The 18744-nt window shown below is 36.9% G+C and overlaps 1 protein-coding gene across 1 annotated transcript in view; it reads left to right on the top strand.

Moving 5' to 3' along the window:
- Nucleotides 1-15270, top strand: part of LOC121729978 (ATP-binding cassette sub-family C member 4-like) — a 45696-nt gene extending 30426 nt beyond the window's left edge. Inside the window, exons 19-26 of the mRNA XM_042118759.1 lie at nt 394-500; nt 1337-1460; nt 12044-12217; nt 12632-12759; nt 13157-13279; nt 13396-13518; nt 13932-14092; nt 14643-15270. Of these exons, the coding sequence (XP_041974693.1) occupies nt 394-500; nt 1337-1460; nt 12044-12217; nt 12632-12759; nt 13157-13279; nt 13396-13518; nt 13932-14092; nt 14643-14925 (1223 nt within the window). The 3' untranslated portion in view covers nt 14926-15270. The remainder of the gene's footprint in view (nt 1-393; nt 501-1336; nt 1461-12043; nt 12218-12631; nt 12760-13156; nt 13280-13395; nt 13519-13931; nt 14093-14642) is intronic.
- Nucleotides 15271-18744: the final 3474 nt, after the last annotated feature.

The raw sequence follows: 18744 nt of genomic DNA, 5'->3' as shown, positions 1-18744 counted from the left end.
ATTTAAATTCAAACATACATTCAACAGCTCCCTAGTATTTACAAATTACGTTTATTTGAAACAGACGCCAATAGATGGACAATAATTTATATTAACTATAATATATTCGCCGTTTGAATTTTTTTAGGTAAATTTTGAACTAGGTTAAGTAAAAAATAGGATTTTGGTGCAGTCTCGGCAACCCGGCAAATGTATGGTCAAGACCGTTTGCTTAGGGGATGGCCTTAAAGACGATTTTCAAATAAACTCCATGTACCTACGTTGTACATATTTTGTCAAACTGTATTGTCGGTAATATTATTCTCCAATTAGTGCGGCCATTAGGGAATTGAAATGAAAAACTAAAACAAAATTAAAATCTCACATTCCATGAACTTTTTGTTTTCTTTTTAGCGAAAAGTCCAGTATTTGGTATGGTCACCTCGTCGCTAAGTGGAATAGCTACGATACGATCTGCCGGAGCACAAAAGAGGCTAATTAAAGAGTTCGATCGACATCAGGTAGAACTATTTTCATTACCTGTAACACTAAATACAATATGTTGAATTGTTGATAATAAAAATAGACTGCTTATATAAAAAAAAATATCATTCGGGAAAACGCATCGCTGTTTCAAGGTGGTAGGCGGTAGGCCTCATATTATAGACGTTCGAAAAGGGTCAATTTATAATAGCGCAGAGTCGAAGCGAAGCGAATTCCCAAAAACTGAACACAGAAAATTCAACCTTAACTCCAGAGCGTAACGCATACATTTCTTCTGCGAGGCCAATCAGCGTGGGTCAGGCGCACTTACACGAATTCGCGCGGATGCGCGCGCCTTTTTAAATTCTCAGAAGTAATAAAGTGCGTTAACGCTTTAGAGTTAAGGTTGAATTTGTAATGTTCAGTTTTAATAATTCGCTTCGATGCCTTCGACTCTGCACTAGATAAATTGACCCAAAGTGTTAATTTTTAACCGATTAGATTTATGAATGATTAGATTAGAAATAAAAGATTTTTCATTTTCATTTTCATGGCGCTTGCTCGCTAACTTCGCTATCGGAACTAGCGAATGCGTTTTGACTAGGGGCCTGGTTCTTCGTTATTGCATTAATGTCGTTATGGACGAGATTCTCCAAAATCACATATTTTTAGTATGATTGTAGTCTGAAGATCAATTAGGGAGATCGCAGACGGCGCACTTTTTGTGTGATCGAGTCTGCGGCGCACATACAGTTTGCATGGCCGCGCCCGCGCCATGCCGACGGCGCCGACGCGACTGTGTGTGCGCCGCAGACTCGATCACACAAAAAGTGTGCCGTCTGCGATCTCCCTTATTGAAAAAAATTTTTTACAGGATCTCCACACGGCGGCATGGAATGGTGTGCTGGGTGCGGGTTCGACGTTCGGGTTTTACCTGGACACCATGTGCTTAGTTTATCTAACTGCGGTCATCTTCGTGTTCCTTTACGTTGATTTTGGTAAGCAAAGGCCAATTTGGCCATTCATAGTTATTTATGTATATAGGTTAATCCTGTGTTAAAATATTATATAATAATAATATATTTGGTTTTTCATATTAAATCAATAACATAAGAAGGAGAAATATATAATATTTCAATTTTAAGCCAGGGTTAAGTCTAACCCAGACTGGCGCAAATGGGCGTGAAGAGAAAAAACTAAATACTCAGTAGTAAAAATCACTTATCTCTTGTTGCTATACACACACGCGATGCACGCATAAACTAAAACACACATTTCAGGTAGATAAAAATGTAATACATGTCATTAATTGTTGCCTTGAATTTATCTAATGGCATAACTAGTAAATAAAGTGTTTTAGTGTGTTTACTTATTACTCAACCACTCCTAGTGTTAGTGTCAGAAACGTTTTTATAAAAACTAGAGATCGCCCAATGGTCGAAATTCGACCTAAGTTAACCTAAGACATTAGGACTACTACCTATATTTTGTAAAAAAAATATTGACTATATTGACTTTATCATATTTTTTTCAACTCTTGTCTCTGAAACTCAGCTGATCTCAGACTGGCCGTGTAAGCATTGTCTAAACAATAGTATCTAAGATTCAATAGATTCATTAGAAAAATGAATCCCTATAAATCACCAGGGATTGATAATATACGTGCCATGGATATCATAACGCTATCTGATCGAATAGTGGATACAATTAAAAGATTTATAAACACGATTATTAGTACAGGACGTTATCCGAACGCATTAAAAACTGGGATTATCCGCCCCATACACAAAGGTGGAAGTACCCAAGATTATGCTCAATACAGGCCAATTACCATCTTACCCGTATTAAACAAGATAGTTGAAAAGTTCATTTGCGAAAAAATCCAAAACTTCTATACTAAAAATAACATTTTATGCACAGTTCGGATTTCAACCAAACAAAAGTACAACAATGTTGCTATCTCACTTTACCGATGAAATTAACTATAATTTAAATGATAGACAACATGTAATATTAATTTTTATCGATTATAGTAAAGCGTTCGATACTTTGCGTCACGACTTGCTGATTAAAAGATTAGAAAGTACTCGTAGTGGATTAAGAGGTAAAATCTTAGAGTGGTGTAAAGACTACCTTGATGATAGAAGCTATCAAGTTATGATTGATAATATATTTTGAAGACGCCGTTTGTTATATTTCTATGAATTGTTGCCGCATATAATTTATAACGCCATCTGTTGTTGTGTTTGTGCACTGTTATGACATTGGACGAGGTCTTATCGATCCTGTCCTAATAATCCTCTCTTTCCCTCGATATCCGCTACGCGAGTTTGGCGCCACTTGCGCCAATAGTGAAGTTCGTCGCATATCGTGGCCGCAGGACTAAAAGAGTGAAGTTCTTCTGTTCCGCTTGAGCCGCGCTCCGCGCACCGCACCGCGCTACGCTAAAAGCCGCGAATTTTCTATAACCGCTAAAAAAGGGGGCCCCCCTATACATGTGACGCTGAAAATCCGCTGTTCCCATCCAAGGTAAGATCTCTAATTTGTTATATTGGTGTATTCATGCAGCAGCAGATGTTAACTTGTGGTGTGGTAACGATTCATAGTTTATAAATTTTTAAACCTAATACAGTCCACTAAATTCGCATAGAAACCATTTGGTCCATACGAGCCGCATAATATTCTTAATTTGTGCGTTATTTACCGCGTTTTTTAGTTAAATTTATCCGCAAACTCGCTTTTTCTCGTATAATTTGTGTAAAACAAAATGGCGACGACGCGAAGCCATGAGCACGCTGACGCTTCAGCAAAAATGGCAGGCGAACGGAACTTAAAACTCGCTGAAATTAAAGCCGCTGCGTATTTTCAACGTATGCAATCTGTTTTTGATTCGATTCCAATATCGACCGCGCCCACTAGAAGTTCGCAAGATTTTTTAACCAATTGCGTAACTATAGATAGTATCCGCGCCGAATTTATTTCCGCAATTAATAATAAAAATGAGTTAACTTTAATTCTTGATCCTAACGCATCGCCTGATTTTCAGCAAATTTTCGCATTTGATGACTTGTATAATCGAGTCAAAATTGAAGTAGCCAACCGCTCCACCATAGAATCAAAAGAAAGCGTTGTAAAATCGAATTGTAATCATGATAACGACAATAATTCTAAAATTAGATTGCCGCGATTAGAATTACCTTCTTTTAACGGGGACATTCAAAATTGGTCTATTTTTTATGAAAATTTCCACAACATAATACATAGTAATAATACTTTATCCAACTCAGAGAAAATGCAATATTTGCTTGGTAGATTAACGGGGCACGCGCTCGACTTAAGTAAAGGAATTTTACCTACGGGCGACAATTATTCATTATTATGGTCCGCACTTTGTGACAAATATAACGATAAACGTTCACTTGCAGTGTCTTATTTTAACCAACTTCTTAAATTACCAGTAATAAATACCGCAACTCCGGCCGCTTTGGAGGGTTTTGTAGATAAATACTCGACGCTTGTGTCCGCTTTAAAACAAATCGATATAACAAATTTAGCTGAGTTCATGTTTGTTCACTTAGGATTGAGATCGTTAGATTTAGAAACTGTTAAGTGTTTTGAAATGCATATTAGAGAAAACAAAGAATTCCCAACATCATCTGAATTAATTAAATTTATCAGAGACCAGTATCGCGTTCTAAGTCGCACCAATGTTAATAATATTGTAAAGTTTTCGAGCTCACAGAACAATAACAATACTAATTCTTACAAAACTCGCGCCGCGACACAGAATAAAACGTTTAAAACATTTGTCAACATTCAAAGTAGGTATGATTCACCGTCTCCATACGCATTTAATGAAACTAAATCATTAAAATGTAATTGTTGCAATGTTGATAAACACCAGTTGTATAAATGTCCTAAATTTACATCATTAAATCCCTTTGAACGTTATACGTACGCGAAAATTAATAAATTATGTTTTAATTGCCTTAGCCACCGTCATTCAATAGTAGATTGTAATTCTATTAAACGTTGTCGTTTTTGTTCGCGTAATCATCACTCGCTTATACATTTTTCGGATTCTACAAAACAAACTTTCGCTAATACAATGACTCACGCTGAAGGTCATAACAATAATTTAAATACTCCCGCAAAACCTAATCATAACCGCAATGATAAACATATCGCAATGTTTTCCCGCTCGCCCGCAGCCGCAGCTCGCTATAATAGTTCGCTTCCGCGCGCCAGCGCTGGTGCCTACTCGCACGCTCCCCGAATAGAAGCACGCAACTCTCCCTCTTATTCTCCCGCATATGAGAATTCCGCTCCCCGCATAAATACATGCAACAACGCTCCCTCTTATTCTCCCGCATATGAGAATTCCGCTCCCCGCATAAATACATGCAACAACGCTCCCTCTTATTCTCCCGCATATGAGAATTCCGCTCCCCGCATAAATACATGCAACAACGCTCCCTCTTATTCTCCCGCATATGAGAATTCCGCTCCCCGCATAAATACATGCAACAACGCTCCCTCTTATTCTCCCGCATATGAGAATTCCCCTCCCCGCGTAAGTACACGCAGCAACTCTCGCTCTTTAGGGCTTCGCCCTCCCGCATACCCTCCCGCTCCCGCTTCTTATGAAGAACACGCTCCCCACGCATACGCACAAACCGCGCATATTGCAGACGCACCCGCGCATTTCCCGCCCGCACGCACTTCTAAGTCAGAGGATGTGCAACAAATTAATTTCGCTTCCGCACGAGACAATCAAAATATTTCGCTTTGTGTTACGAATACGCACTCGGAGGTCATTGACCCTTCGCGTAACATTTACAATAATTGTCAAACTGTACTTTTAGGTACAGCGGTATGCTACGCCCAACAGTTTGATACGAAAAAATTAATACCTATTCGTGTTTTAATAGATTCTGGTTCTATGAAAGATATAATTACGCGTGAATGTTGTGATCGCTTAAATTTACCGCTATTTTCCGCTCAAAACGCTCAAGTTTCTGGTTTAGGTGATGTTGTGAATAACCCCTGCGGGTTAACAAATTTAAAATTAATTTCTCGCTTAAATGATAAGGTTCGGTTTGATATACAGCCTTACGTGGTTGATAGAATTACTAGTGAATTGCCCTCATGTAAAGTTGACATTTCTTCGCTATCTTATTTAAAGGATTTGCCGCTCGCAGATAATTATTATTACCAGCCCGGTACGATTGATATGATACTCGGTTGTGAAGTATTCGCTCGCATATTGTTACAACGTAAGTTTTCTCGCGGTTCAAACGAACCTATCGCTATAGAAACTACACTCGGTTTTTTGATTTTAGGCAAAGCTCAGACCGCGTCAACTGACGATCGCGCTCAAACTTTCTTTTGTAATTTTAATTGTACGTTTGAAAATTGTATTTCCCGTTTCTTTGATACGGAAGAATTACCTAGTGATAATTATTTAACTCCCGCTGAACAAGAATGTGAAAATATTTTCGAACAGACTACGTCGCGAGATAGTAATGGTAGGTACTCGGTCGCGCTACCATTTAAGGCTGACCCCGCGTCGCTAGGAGAGTCTAGGCATATCGCCGAGCGCCGCTTTTTATCTCTCGAACGCCGTTTGTCAGTAAATCCGCTAGTTAAACGTGAGTACGATAAAATAATAAATGAGTATATAGAAAAGGGTTATATTACAATTGTAAATAACAACACGCTTAATTCGAATCAATATTATGTAATTCCGCATCACGCTGTAGTCAGAGGAGATAAATTAACAACAAAAGTTCGAATGGTTTTAAATGCTAGTATGAAAACATCCTCAGGTATTTCGTTAAATGATATTTTACACACAGGAAGAAATTTACAATCGGATTTGTTTCGAATTATTTTAAATTTCCGACTGTTTCCGGTCGCGGTAAGCGCTGATATTCGACAAATGTTTTTACAAGTGACAGTTAAAGAGTCCTTTCGACAATATCAAAGAATTTTGTATAGATTTAACTCGAATGAGCCTATTCAATTGTATCAGTTTAATAGAGTAACTTTTGGTATGACATGTAGTCCGTACTTAGCCATGCGCGTAATACGTCAACTTATGAACGATGAACGTTCACGATTTCCTATTGCGGTTGCAGCCTTAGAAAAGGACGCAATATATACAGATGATGTTGCCCTGAGTTTTAGAAATACCGCTGAAGCTATAACCGCGTCAAAACAGCTGATTGATTTGTTCGCCGCCGGCGGATTTGACTTAGTCAAATTCGCTAGTAATTCATCAAATTTTCTTGGTGCTATGCCTTCTAAGGCTAGAGTGACCGATTTAATTGATATAGGTTCAGACGGAAACCTTAAAATATTAGGCCTACAGTGGTCGCCCGCTTCAGATAATTTCTGTTTTCGCGTTACAGAGGATGACCGTAAGTGTACTAAACGTAACATCCTTTCATTTGTGGCTAGGATTTGGGATTTGATGGGATTCGTAGCTCCTGTCACGCTTTTAGCAAAATTAATTATTAAATCGCTATGGGAAAGTCATATAGAATGGGATGACCCACCGCCCGCAAATATAATTTCTTTATGGAACACTTTCGTGAATGAGTTGCCTTGTTTACAGCAAATTATAATTCCGCGATTTGTAGGTATTCAACCGCATGTAACTCTCACCATTTTCGGTTGCGCCGACGCAAGCGAGCGCGCATACGGTGGAGTAGTTTATCTTCATGTTTATTGTAAAGAAACTCGCCGATCTATGGTTAGCTTACTGTGTGCTAAGTCACGAGTAGCGCCGTCTAAAACAAAAATCACGCTCGCTAGATTAGAATTAAATGCCGCTTTAATGTTATCTAAATTAATAAGTACTGTTCAAGATACATATCGCAGTCGTTGTAACGTACACAATACATTCGCTTTTTCTGATAGTATGGTCACGTTAGCATGGATTAATTCAACTCCCGCACGCTGGCAAACTTATGTAGCAAACAGAGTGGCACAGCTTCAAGAAAATGTAAACCCGCAAATTTTTTACCATATTAAAGGTACCGAGAACTCTGCTGACTGTCTGAGCAGAGGCTTGACTCCAAATCAGTTAGTCAGACATCCGTTATACTATAATGGCCCGCATTTTGCTCATTTACCTGTTACGGAATGGCCGCTTAAAAAATTCGATACTAGCAGCTGTGTCGACCCGCCTGAAATTAAAATTAACGTATTAAATACTAATGTAGTTGAACGTGTATACCCGCCTTTATATGAGTTGGCTAGACGCGTTTCCTCATGGCCAAAACTTCTTCGCATAGTCATTCTAGTTTTTCGCTTTATAAAGAAGCTTCCTCGTAAATTTGAAATTCAACATTTAAATTATGCAGAATTAGCAATTTTACGCGATGTACAAAGTGTTCATTTTTCCGAAGAATTTAAACTTAATTTGTCAAATAGTAATTTGCCTAAATCTTTCGCTAAGTTAAACGCATATGTCGACGAAGGTCTGTTTCGTGTAGGCGGAAGGCTTGCGAACACAAATCTCGATTACGATAGCAAACATCCAATATTATTGCCAGGAAAGGATCATGTTGTTGATCTAATTATCGATTACGAACATAAGCGCAATCTACATACCGGACCTGGTCTTTTACTTTCAATAATGAGACAGAAATACTGGATTTTTGGTGCTCGCAACGTTATAAGAAGGCGACTTAGTAAATGTAACCTATGTTTTAAATCTAATCCGCGACCACAATTTCCGCTAATGGGCGATTTGCCTGCTTGTCGTGTTCGCGAATCTAAACCATATTCCCATTGTGGCACGGACTTTGCGGGACCTATTCAAATTATCCCTTATCGCAAGCGTGGAATACGCTCCTGTAAGGCATATATCTGTTTGTTTATATGCTTAGTAACGCGCGCTATTCACATTGAACTTGTATCCGATTTATCAACGGCAACGTTTTTAAACGCTTTAAAACGGTTTTTGTCACGCCGAGGACCAGTCAGTGTTATCTATTCTGACTGTGGTACTAACTTTATCGGTGCTAGATCTCATCTTAACGCTCTATATGATTTAATTAACTCGCCGGAATACAATAAGGAATATTCCACAGTTTTAGTTGAAAACCGTATAAATTGGAAATTTGACCCGCCGCAATCGCCGCATCACGGTGGTATTTGGGAAAGTAATATAAAATGTATCAAATCACACTTAAATAAAATTATAGGCAATCAATTATTAACTTATGAAGAGATGTCAACCGTACTTACTCAGATTGAATCTTTACTCAATTCGCGTCCGCTTTCATTACTCAGTTCGGATCCAAATGATCCGCAACCCTTAACTCCCGCTCATTTTTTAACTTTAACGCCGCTTAAATCATTGCAACATGCTGATTATAATAATGACCGCGAACACTTGCTACAAAAGTATCAGCTGATAGATAAAATTGTTCAATCCTTCTGGAATAGATGGAGAGTAGAATACCTAAACACGTTACAGAGTAGACAAAAGTGGATACAGAAATCCAAGTCAATATGTACTGGTACAATTGTCTTGATTAATACAAATAATATTCCGCCATTACAGTGGCCAATCGGTATTATCGTCAAGACTTATCCCGGCGCTGACGGAGTTGTACGTGTGGTAGATGTTAAAACAAAAACCGGTGTTTTTCGTCGCTCCGTTACTAAGCTTTGTCCATTACCTACCCAGTAAATGTAACATTTTCTCTATTCGTAGTCTATAAGTATTATTTAAGTTATTTTGTTAACTATTTCACTCGGGTGAACTCGCGTTAATTTAATTTGTTTCTCGTATAATAACCGCTTAATTATAACGCATTTAAACATTAGCTAATTTATATTTTGAAAGTGGATAAGACTATCCCTTTCAAGGGGGGGAGGATGAAGACGCCGTTTGTTATATTTCTATGAATTGTTGCCGCATATAATTTATAACGCCATCTGTTGTTGTGTTTGTGCACTGTTATGACATTGGACGAGGTCTTATCGATCCTGTCCTAATAATCCTCTCTTTCCCTCGATATCCGCTACGCGAGTTTGGCGCCACTTGCGCCAATAGTGAAGTTCGTCGCATATCGTGGCCGCAGGACTAAAAGAGTGAAGTTCTTCTGTTCCGCTTGAGCCGCGCTCCGCGCACCGCACCGCGCTACGCTAAAAGCCGCGAATTTTCTATAACCGCTAAAAAAGGGGGCCCCCCTATACATGTGACGCTGAAAATCCGCTGTTCCCATCCAAGGTAAGATCTCTAATTTGTTATATTGGTGTATTCATGCAGCAGCAGATGTTAACTTGTGGTGTGGTAACGATTCATAGTTTATAAATTTTTAAACCTAATACAGTCCACTAAATTCGCATACAAACCATATTTAGTGACATCATTCCAGTTGAGGATGGAACTGCTCAGGGTTCAGTAATAGGACCTAAGCACTACCTAGCTTATGTTAATGATCTAAAAAATGTGGTCAAACACTGCAAACTATATCAATTTGCTGACGATACATGTCTTGTTGCGACGGACAAAGACATATCGTTAGCGAAAAGTAAAATTCAAACAGATTTCACCGCGATATGTAAAACTAATTCACGTAAGACCTAGACATAAAAATGAAGAAAATATTGAGGTTATAGCACACTGCCATGAATGTCTCCATACACCAAACTCACACTGCACTAGGGACTGTGTCAAAATAAATCAAGTCACAGAACACACCTACTTAGGACTAGTTATTGACCATAAATTTAATTGGGAAAACCACATAAATAAAGTTTGTGATAAACTAAGAATTATATTGTCAAAATTTTATATAATACAGCATTCTGTACCGCGAAATATACTATTACTTACTTATAAAACACTGGTAGAAAGTTTAATAGCTTATGGTTTAAGTAGTTACGGACGCACCTATAAATCATACTTAGATCACATTTATAACATTCAATACAGGATTTTGAAGTTAATTGTATCCCCTAAAATTAAAAATCAGTACTCGGACAATCCTCTAGGTCTGTTTAGATATTGTGGTGTCCTTCCCATACATACTAAAGTTGAGTATGCACTGCTTACTGAACAATATTTTCGTAATGATATTCAATCATTAAAAAGTCACCATAAATTTACACGAAGTATAGCATTAAAAAAACTATGTACACCGAAATTTAATAATGAATATGGCAAAAGAACCTCTCCTTATATAATACCACACTTAATTAACAATTTACCTGAATATACTAAGAAGAAAATTACTAAAAGAAATATTAAACATGTATTAAAACCATATTACTTTGATAAACTTGAAGGACAATTTAATAATATTTGTACTTAATTAAACACTTTCATATTATTTGTAATTAAAATTAATCATTAAATGGTGTATTATCAAAACATTCTGTATAGTGTTGTAATTTGTAACTTGTTTACTCATTATAGTCATAGGTATTTACGCACCAAGCGGCGCAGCGAACATGAATGGTTTTTATCAGTTATGAAGTCCCATCTGCCCGCTCGATGCAAATTAACTCGAATGGTTACAACTTACAACTATGCAATAATTTACACTCATCTGTTATTAGTTTACTTATAGTTATAAGTAGTTGAGAACGTTATGTCTAGACAAACTCGACAAGAGTTTTTAGGCATATCATAATATAAAATTGTAATTAGATGTAAGATTTGAAGAAGTAAATAAATAAAATAAATAAATAAATAAAATAAAAAAACTATAATCCATTTTCAATTCGTCAACTTGTTGTCAACAGACTTTAACCATAAATAAGAGTATAATTCGTATGTATAGGCTTGTCACTCAAAAATCTGTCATTTTTCCTAGTGTGTGTGTGTTGTAGTGTGTGTAATGTTTTATTTGTTAAAAAAATGTATGATAAAAGCATATTTTCAAAATAAAATTAGCTCGATGCACTCCTTCACCATATAAACTATAACTGTGCAAAATTTCATTCACCTACGTTTTCCCATTTTTCGTCAAAAGGGATACAAAGTTTTTGGCTCACGTATTAATATATAGATAAGAAGCAAACGAGAGAACGGATCACCTGGTGGAAAGCTATATCCGTTGCCCGTGAAGTGTAATCTATATAAATAAAAAACTGGCCAAGTGCGAGTTGGACTTGCCCATGAAGGGCAAGCAGCAGCAATAAGGTTTATTTTTATGAAACCAAAAGGTTTTTGATTTATTTTTATATTTTCGTTGGTAGTAATGTACATCATATATATTTTTAGACTTATCATGCCCCTACTTTAGAAGTTAGAGGGGGGGGGGGACACATTTTACCACTTTGAATTAGTCTCTCTCGCAAACTATTCAGGTTAGCAAAAAATATATTAGGAACCTCAATATGATTTTTGAAGACCTCTATTCAATCTATTTTTCTTAAATTTGGTATAGAGATACTTCGAGTCTCGGGAAAGAACATAGGATAATAATAATAATAATAATAATAATAAAAATTTATTCAACAAACATTCACACACTTAAATCTGAAAATCATGAAATTTGTGTGACGTACTTTATGGATGGTCTGCGTACATCTTACCATTAATTCCTTATAGGTGGGGCCATAGCAGTAGGCAGCGTAGGCCTGGCGGTGACGCAGAGCAACGCACTCACCATGATGCTGCAGCACGGCGCCCGCATGCTGGTGGAGTTCATAGCGCAGCTCACCAGCGTCGAGAGAATACTGGAGTACACCAGGATAGAGGGAGAACAGAACCTCTTTGAAGGAAGTAAGTTATGTTCGAATTTTGAATATATATACACGCTATGCACGGAGAGAACATAACCTCTTTGAGGGAAGTGAGTTATGTTAGAATTTTGAATTAGGAGCAAATGGGATCTTGGAGTAGTCAACTTGTCAACTAGTCAAGATGTTTCTTCACTTTCTTCCTTATTTAGAATCAGCTCACGCCACAACGTAACACGCGTTTCGACGATGCACAATTATTATAGCGTAATAAAATTGAAGTGTCGATAAGCGTCACGGTACTTAACGTTAAAATTTGTTGAGTGGTAAATTGCCAAGTCTCTTGGCGACACTATGCATTGCCAAGTTGCGCCTTGATTAGTCTCATGTGTGAATTGACCCTAAGCACTCATAAATAAATGGTTACTACCCAACCCTAATCGTCAAATATTTACAGAATTGCCGATAGAGCCCAGTTGGCCATCCCTCGGTGCGGTCTCCTTCAAAAATGTCAATCTCAAGTACGCTCCCGACGGAAGCAATGTACTCAAAAACTTGAACATACATTTCGAAAGTGGGTGCAAAGTAAGTATTACATCATATTCGTTGCTGCATTCACACAAAAATACTTATCTGAAATCTGATAAAAAGTTGAGCTTTTTATTATTATTTGTCGGTCGGTTCGTACTCGGCAAGCTGCCATGGCAGATTAATTTTAATATGCCGACGACCTTACCGCAATAAATTGACAAACTTTTATGACAAACCGATGAACGGTTTGGCAGTGTACGAAGTTATAATGAAAATGGATTCCTAAAATATAAACAATAGTTCTGTCGCCTAAATCACGAGTGGGGACATTGAATATAAAGTGTTGTGTCTCATCTTGTGGTTCGGACCATATCTGTGACAAAATTGCAATATTTTGTGTACTTACTTTATGTTGTGTGCCTTTACTTTATGAATTTACTGATTTGTTTAGGTCGGTATTGTGGGTAGAACTGGCGCAGGGAAATCATCCCTTATATCAGCGTTGTTCAGATTTGCCTACGTCGAGGGTAACATTACAATTGACGGCGTGGACACCTCTCTCATTGCTAAGCAGGTATATAAACTTTTTTTTAAATGAATAGTTTTTGCAATTAAATTTTAAACAATTCAATTCGTCATAAATTTTGTTTGTGTAACAAAAAAATATTAAGTTTTCACATCTCTTTTCAGACATTGAGATCAAAGATTTCAATAATTCCACAAGAGCCGGTGCTGTTCTCAGCCACGATTAGATACAATCTGGATCCATTCAATATTTACACGGACGAAGAACTCTGGCGAGCCTTGGAACAAGTTAGTAGAGAAATATGATATTATTTGTTAAAATTGTACATTGTGTCATATTGTACACTTATTTGCACGGTGCAATGCTTTGCGCGTCCCCGGGGGATTGGGGACATCGGCCGGGGTATGTACTGCCAGGGCTTGGGGTCTACCCACTAAAACCCCACAGTACTGCACTCCCTCAAAAGTATCAAGCCTAGGCCGAATACGTCCCCAAATGATATAATCGCGCAAAATTTACCTCCAACGCAAACGCAAATGGGGCCTGGAACCTCAACTCCTGCGTGGAGACTTGGTCGGTTCAAGAGGTATCTTCAAAGTCTTACAATCTTGCGAAGAATACATTAAGTGGCCCTTGAATCTGGTCCCTCAATAAAATCTTCTAATACTTAAAAATAATACTAACTCATTCGTATTTTAAGGTGGATATGAAGTCGGTGGTGCCGTCCCTGGACTTCAAGGTGACGGAGGGCGGATCGAACTTCAGCGTGGGGCAGCGGCAGCTCATGTGCCTGGCGCGCGCCGTGCTGCGCTCCAACAAGCTGCTCATCATGGACGAGGCCACCGCCAACGTCGACCCTCAGTGAGTTAACATACTAATTCACAAAAAATGTTAATTGGAACGATTAATTCCTTAGCTTATATCTTTAAACGAGCAATTCTTGTATATAACTGGAATCTCGGAATCGGCTGCAACGATTTTCATGAAATTTAGTATATAGGGGGTTTCGGGGGCGATAAATCATCTAGCTAGTAGGAATCATTTTTAGAAAATGTCATTTTATTCGTGTTTTATCGAATACCGAGCGAAGCTCGGTCAAATAGCTAGTGTAAACTAATATATAAGCAAATCGGACAGATAGTCATCGTGACTGCAATAGTGATAAGCCATTTTATGGACAGTAGCATCGTTTGTAAAGCACTTCTAGTGATTAATTGTACCATCGAAAGCATTAATCATCTTGCTAATAACCAGAACTGAAGTATAGTTATTTTTCAGACCTTTCTTATAGATTTCATCTCAAAAAGTGGAAGATTGGATGTGGATCTTGTATAAAATTATATCAAGGGATAGAATTCTTATTTTGAGGGTTGGATTAGACTTTGTAATCCCAATTTACATTTCTTTTCAGAACCGATTTATTCATTCAGAAGACGATTCGTCATCAGTTCGCGTCGTGTACGGTGTTGACCATAGCGCACAGGCTGAACACTATCATGGACTCGGACAAGGTGCTGGTGATGAGCAGCGGCGAGGTGGTTGAGTTCGACCACCCCTACATCCTGCTCAGCGACCCCGACAGCCATCTCTCCTCCATGGTCCGGGAGACCGGCGACAAAAACAGAGAGAAGCTCTTTGAAATCGCAAAGGAGACGTACTATGAAAAAAATTTGAAAGAAAATATTGTGAGATGATACAAGGAGTAGCCTAGTTTAAACGCCTTTCGTGCACTATGGACTAATGTTCGTATCCACCATCAACCTCTCGAGTGAAGGGTCTAATGCAGGCTATAAGAGACGCCTTGCTTGAACGTTCCCTAAATGTAGCTGCTAAGTGCGTCTGTAATGGACTGTTTTTTTTTGTTTTTGGTTACACTTCCAGTATTTACATACCTCTAAATGTCGACTTATTGTAGCTCATTGAGGCCAATTTATATTATACTTCTTAAATACCTATGTTTTAAGGGTTATCCGATTTTTTTATCTAGCATAAACACTTTTAAAAATAAAATCAAATACTAACTTGAAGTTTTTACTACTCTTTTTTTTAATCACAAAATAATCATATTTTATTAAAAATTCAAATCAGAAAAATATTATTGTCCAATTTTTTTGATATGTATGGGTTTTTATAATTTGTAAGTTAAAATAATATAAACTTTTAACATGACGTTATTTATATCAGCAGATTTAAATGGGCATCTTTCTAATAACTTTACAAGTTATTGACAAGTGAATCTTTGTTACGGCTGCACTCAGAGAATTTAAGAATTAAATACATTGTAATATTTTAATTAAGATTTTGACGTAAGCTCCCTACGTTCCATGTCAAAGTCTTTATTTTTAAACTTAGGCTGGTACAAATAGTCAGTACTTAAGATGCGACCCGGTCTCAAGACGCGGTTCGGCTCTGTGATTGGTCCAAATTTTGACAGCCAACCAATCACAGAGACTGAACCGTGTCTTGAGACCGAGATACATCTTGAGTACTGACTATTTATACCAGCCTAAGTAATGAATGTCTCCGAGTGCGGCCATAATACGTCTTGTAATATTTCAGTTATTTAAGTTTTATACTTGTATTTATAAATAAATAATGAAATTATTATATTATTACTGTTTTTTTGTCGAGTCTATATTTTTTGTGTAATGAAAAATGTTTTGCTTTTGGAGTTGTTTAAACATGCATTAATTTTTTTTACAATAAGCAGTTAGGACTGCAAAGTGTTTGTAATGACATTTTAGTAGATATAAATTATTACATATTTAGTAGATATATCTAGACCGAGGAACCTATACGAAAGAACTAAGAATCTGATTCCGATATCAATGTCTTCAAGTTCAAAGACGGACCTTATAAAACTAGGATTTTGTGATTTTAATGTGACTTTGGCTCTAGAGTATCTGGGTGCACGGTAGTGCCCCTGCCGAGACGAGCCAAGCGAAGCGAAGCGCAAGAGTACTTTCAACCTTTTCTCGAAGTGTTTCTTTTTTTTAATGAACTATTTTATCTCAATATAATTGCACAGATTTAAAGTACTAACAAAAAGTAATAGTGCCTGCAGAAAGGCCCTATCATAATCCACAACACGCTTAGGTACACAAGTAATGTCTTTTACGACAATTTTGATAATATGATAACAATATTTCAACTCATTGTGATTCGATTAAATTGAATGGAAGTAAAATTGTGCCTTAAATATGAGATAATAGTGACAAGTTGCGAATGGGTGGGTACCTCTTACATCATATAGATTTTAACACTTACAATTTGACTTAAAATACCTAATTATGAGGACACAATTTACAATTTTTATCATAATACTTACTATTATTATCTATGATAAAAATTGTAAACTGTGTATCATCCAAAGACTAAGCCCCAATTTCACCAACGTATGTTAGTGTTAACAGCTTGTTAAAATGTCATGTCTTCTCTTTCATTCATAAGGAAAATGAAAGAGGTAACGTGATTCTAATTCGAGCGTTAACTTTAACAGTCGTTGGTGAAATTGGGGCTTAAGGAAATGTAAGTTTATATATTTTGATTAATCAATTAGGTAAAGAGTGTTAGAGGGTTATCCTGTATCCACACCAATATAAAATATTATAAATGCGATAGTGTGTCTGTTTGTCTTCACGTGCAAACCATATTTTAATCGATTTCGCTGAAATATGGTATGGGTCACAGACATAGATCATGATAGATACCGCATGTGCTGGTCTTTCGAAAGTCTGTTCTTATCTGTCTATATTGTCTGCTATCGAAATCTGACGTCAATCGGAATTATAAAAATGCCTAAATGCCTAAAAGTGCCGAATTGAGCTGTAAAAATTTAAATAGAAACGTTGGCCTAGATAATGTGCACTTTTCTTATCATCGGTACTTCACAGTCGGCCAAGTGCGAGTTGAACTCGCGCACGAAGGGTTCCGTACCACAATAGAGTAAAAAGAAATTGTGTTTTTTTATGGGAGCCGCCTTAATTATTTCATTTAAGTATGTAAATTTTATTATAAATTATTAAAATGCGAATAAAATAGAGTATTTCGTGAATATTTCAAGTGTCTATGTATTGCCGTTATTGATTACGAGCAAAAAATACCTAAAATATCACGTTTGTTGTATGGGAGCGTCTTTAAATATTTATATTATTTTGTTTTTAGTATTTGTTGTTATAGCGGCAACAAATATACACAATCTGTGAAAAGTCTAGCTATAGCGGTTCTTGAATTACAGCCTGGAGACACACAGACAGTCAAACGGACAGACGGACAGACATTGAAGTCTTAGTAATAGGGTCCCGTTTTTACCCTTTGGGTACGGAACCCTAAAAAGTGGCACGCTCGTTTTCATAAAAATGGAGCGACATGCGGTATCTATCTTGATCTATGTCTGTGGTATGGATTGTACTTAGCCCGGCCGCACATTGTCCGAATTCTGATCAGAAACAGTTGAATTTTGCCGGACCGCCACCCCGCACACTATCCGAAATATCCTTCCGGCGAGTTCGAGCTCACTCGGCTCAGTACAAAATGTAAGAGACAGCGCGGACGTTCAACTGTTTCTGATCAGAAATTTCGGACAATGTGCGGCTGGGCTTAATCGAATTGCGCGAAAGGACATAGGATACTTTTTATCCCAGAAAAACGTAAGTACGGTTTTTGGTTTGGTTTGGTTGGAAAAAATTAAAAGTAGTTTTATATAAACATAAATGGTGAAATAAAATAGGTAGTTAAGTATAAATAAAAGCTACGAGTCTGATAAAAAAAAACTCATTTTGTAAATCAATCTGCAAATGACGTCAGTGGACGTGAAAATGCAAGAGTAATTTTTTGTGATAATCTCTAAGCAAATGTTAATTGTCGGAAGTCAATATTTGATCTTTGGATATTCTTATACCTACCTAATAATTGAGAACTAATATAAGATCTATTTAGATTCTAAACTAGCCGCAAATTAAAAGAATAATTAAATTCATACTTCCATACTTTCTTAGATTTATTATTATAAATGCGAAAGTGTGTCTGTCAGTCTGTCTGTCTGTTACCTCTTCAGTTCTTGCTGAAATTTAGTATGGAGATACTTTGAGTCCCGGGAAAGGACAATGCTTTTTATCCCGGAAAAATGCACGGCTAATTTAGGCGCGACAGAGTTGCGGGCGTCATCTAGTCTATCATAAAATACAACCTTATATTTGATTTACCTATCACTATTGTTGTAATCATACAGGAAGGTACGAAGGTGAAATGTGCGGAGGACTTTCCTTATTATCTATCTTATACGTAGTCCTCTGTTTATATCTTTAAACGAGAAAATTCTTGTATATATATATATATATATATATATATATATATATATATATATATATATATATATATATATATATATATATATATATATATATATATATATATATATATATATATATATATATATATATATATATATATATATTTATATATATATATATTCATGAAAATCGTTGGAGCCGATTCCGAGATACCAATTATAT

This window comes from Aricia agestis, chromosome 8, assembly GCF_905147365.1.
Source record: "Aricia agestis chromosome 8, ilAriAges1.1, whole genome shotgun sequence".
Lineage (NCBI taxonomy): Eukaryota > Metazoa > Arthropoda > Insecta > Lepidoptera > Lycaenidae > Aricia > Aricia agestis.
Note: the sequence above shows the minus strand (reverse complement) of the source record. Positions and strands in the feature narration are given on the sequence as shown.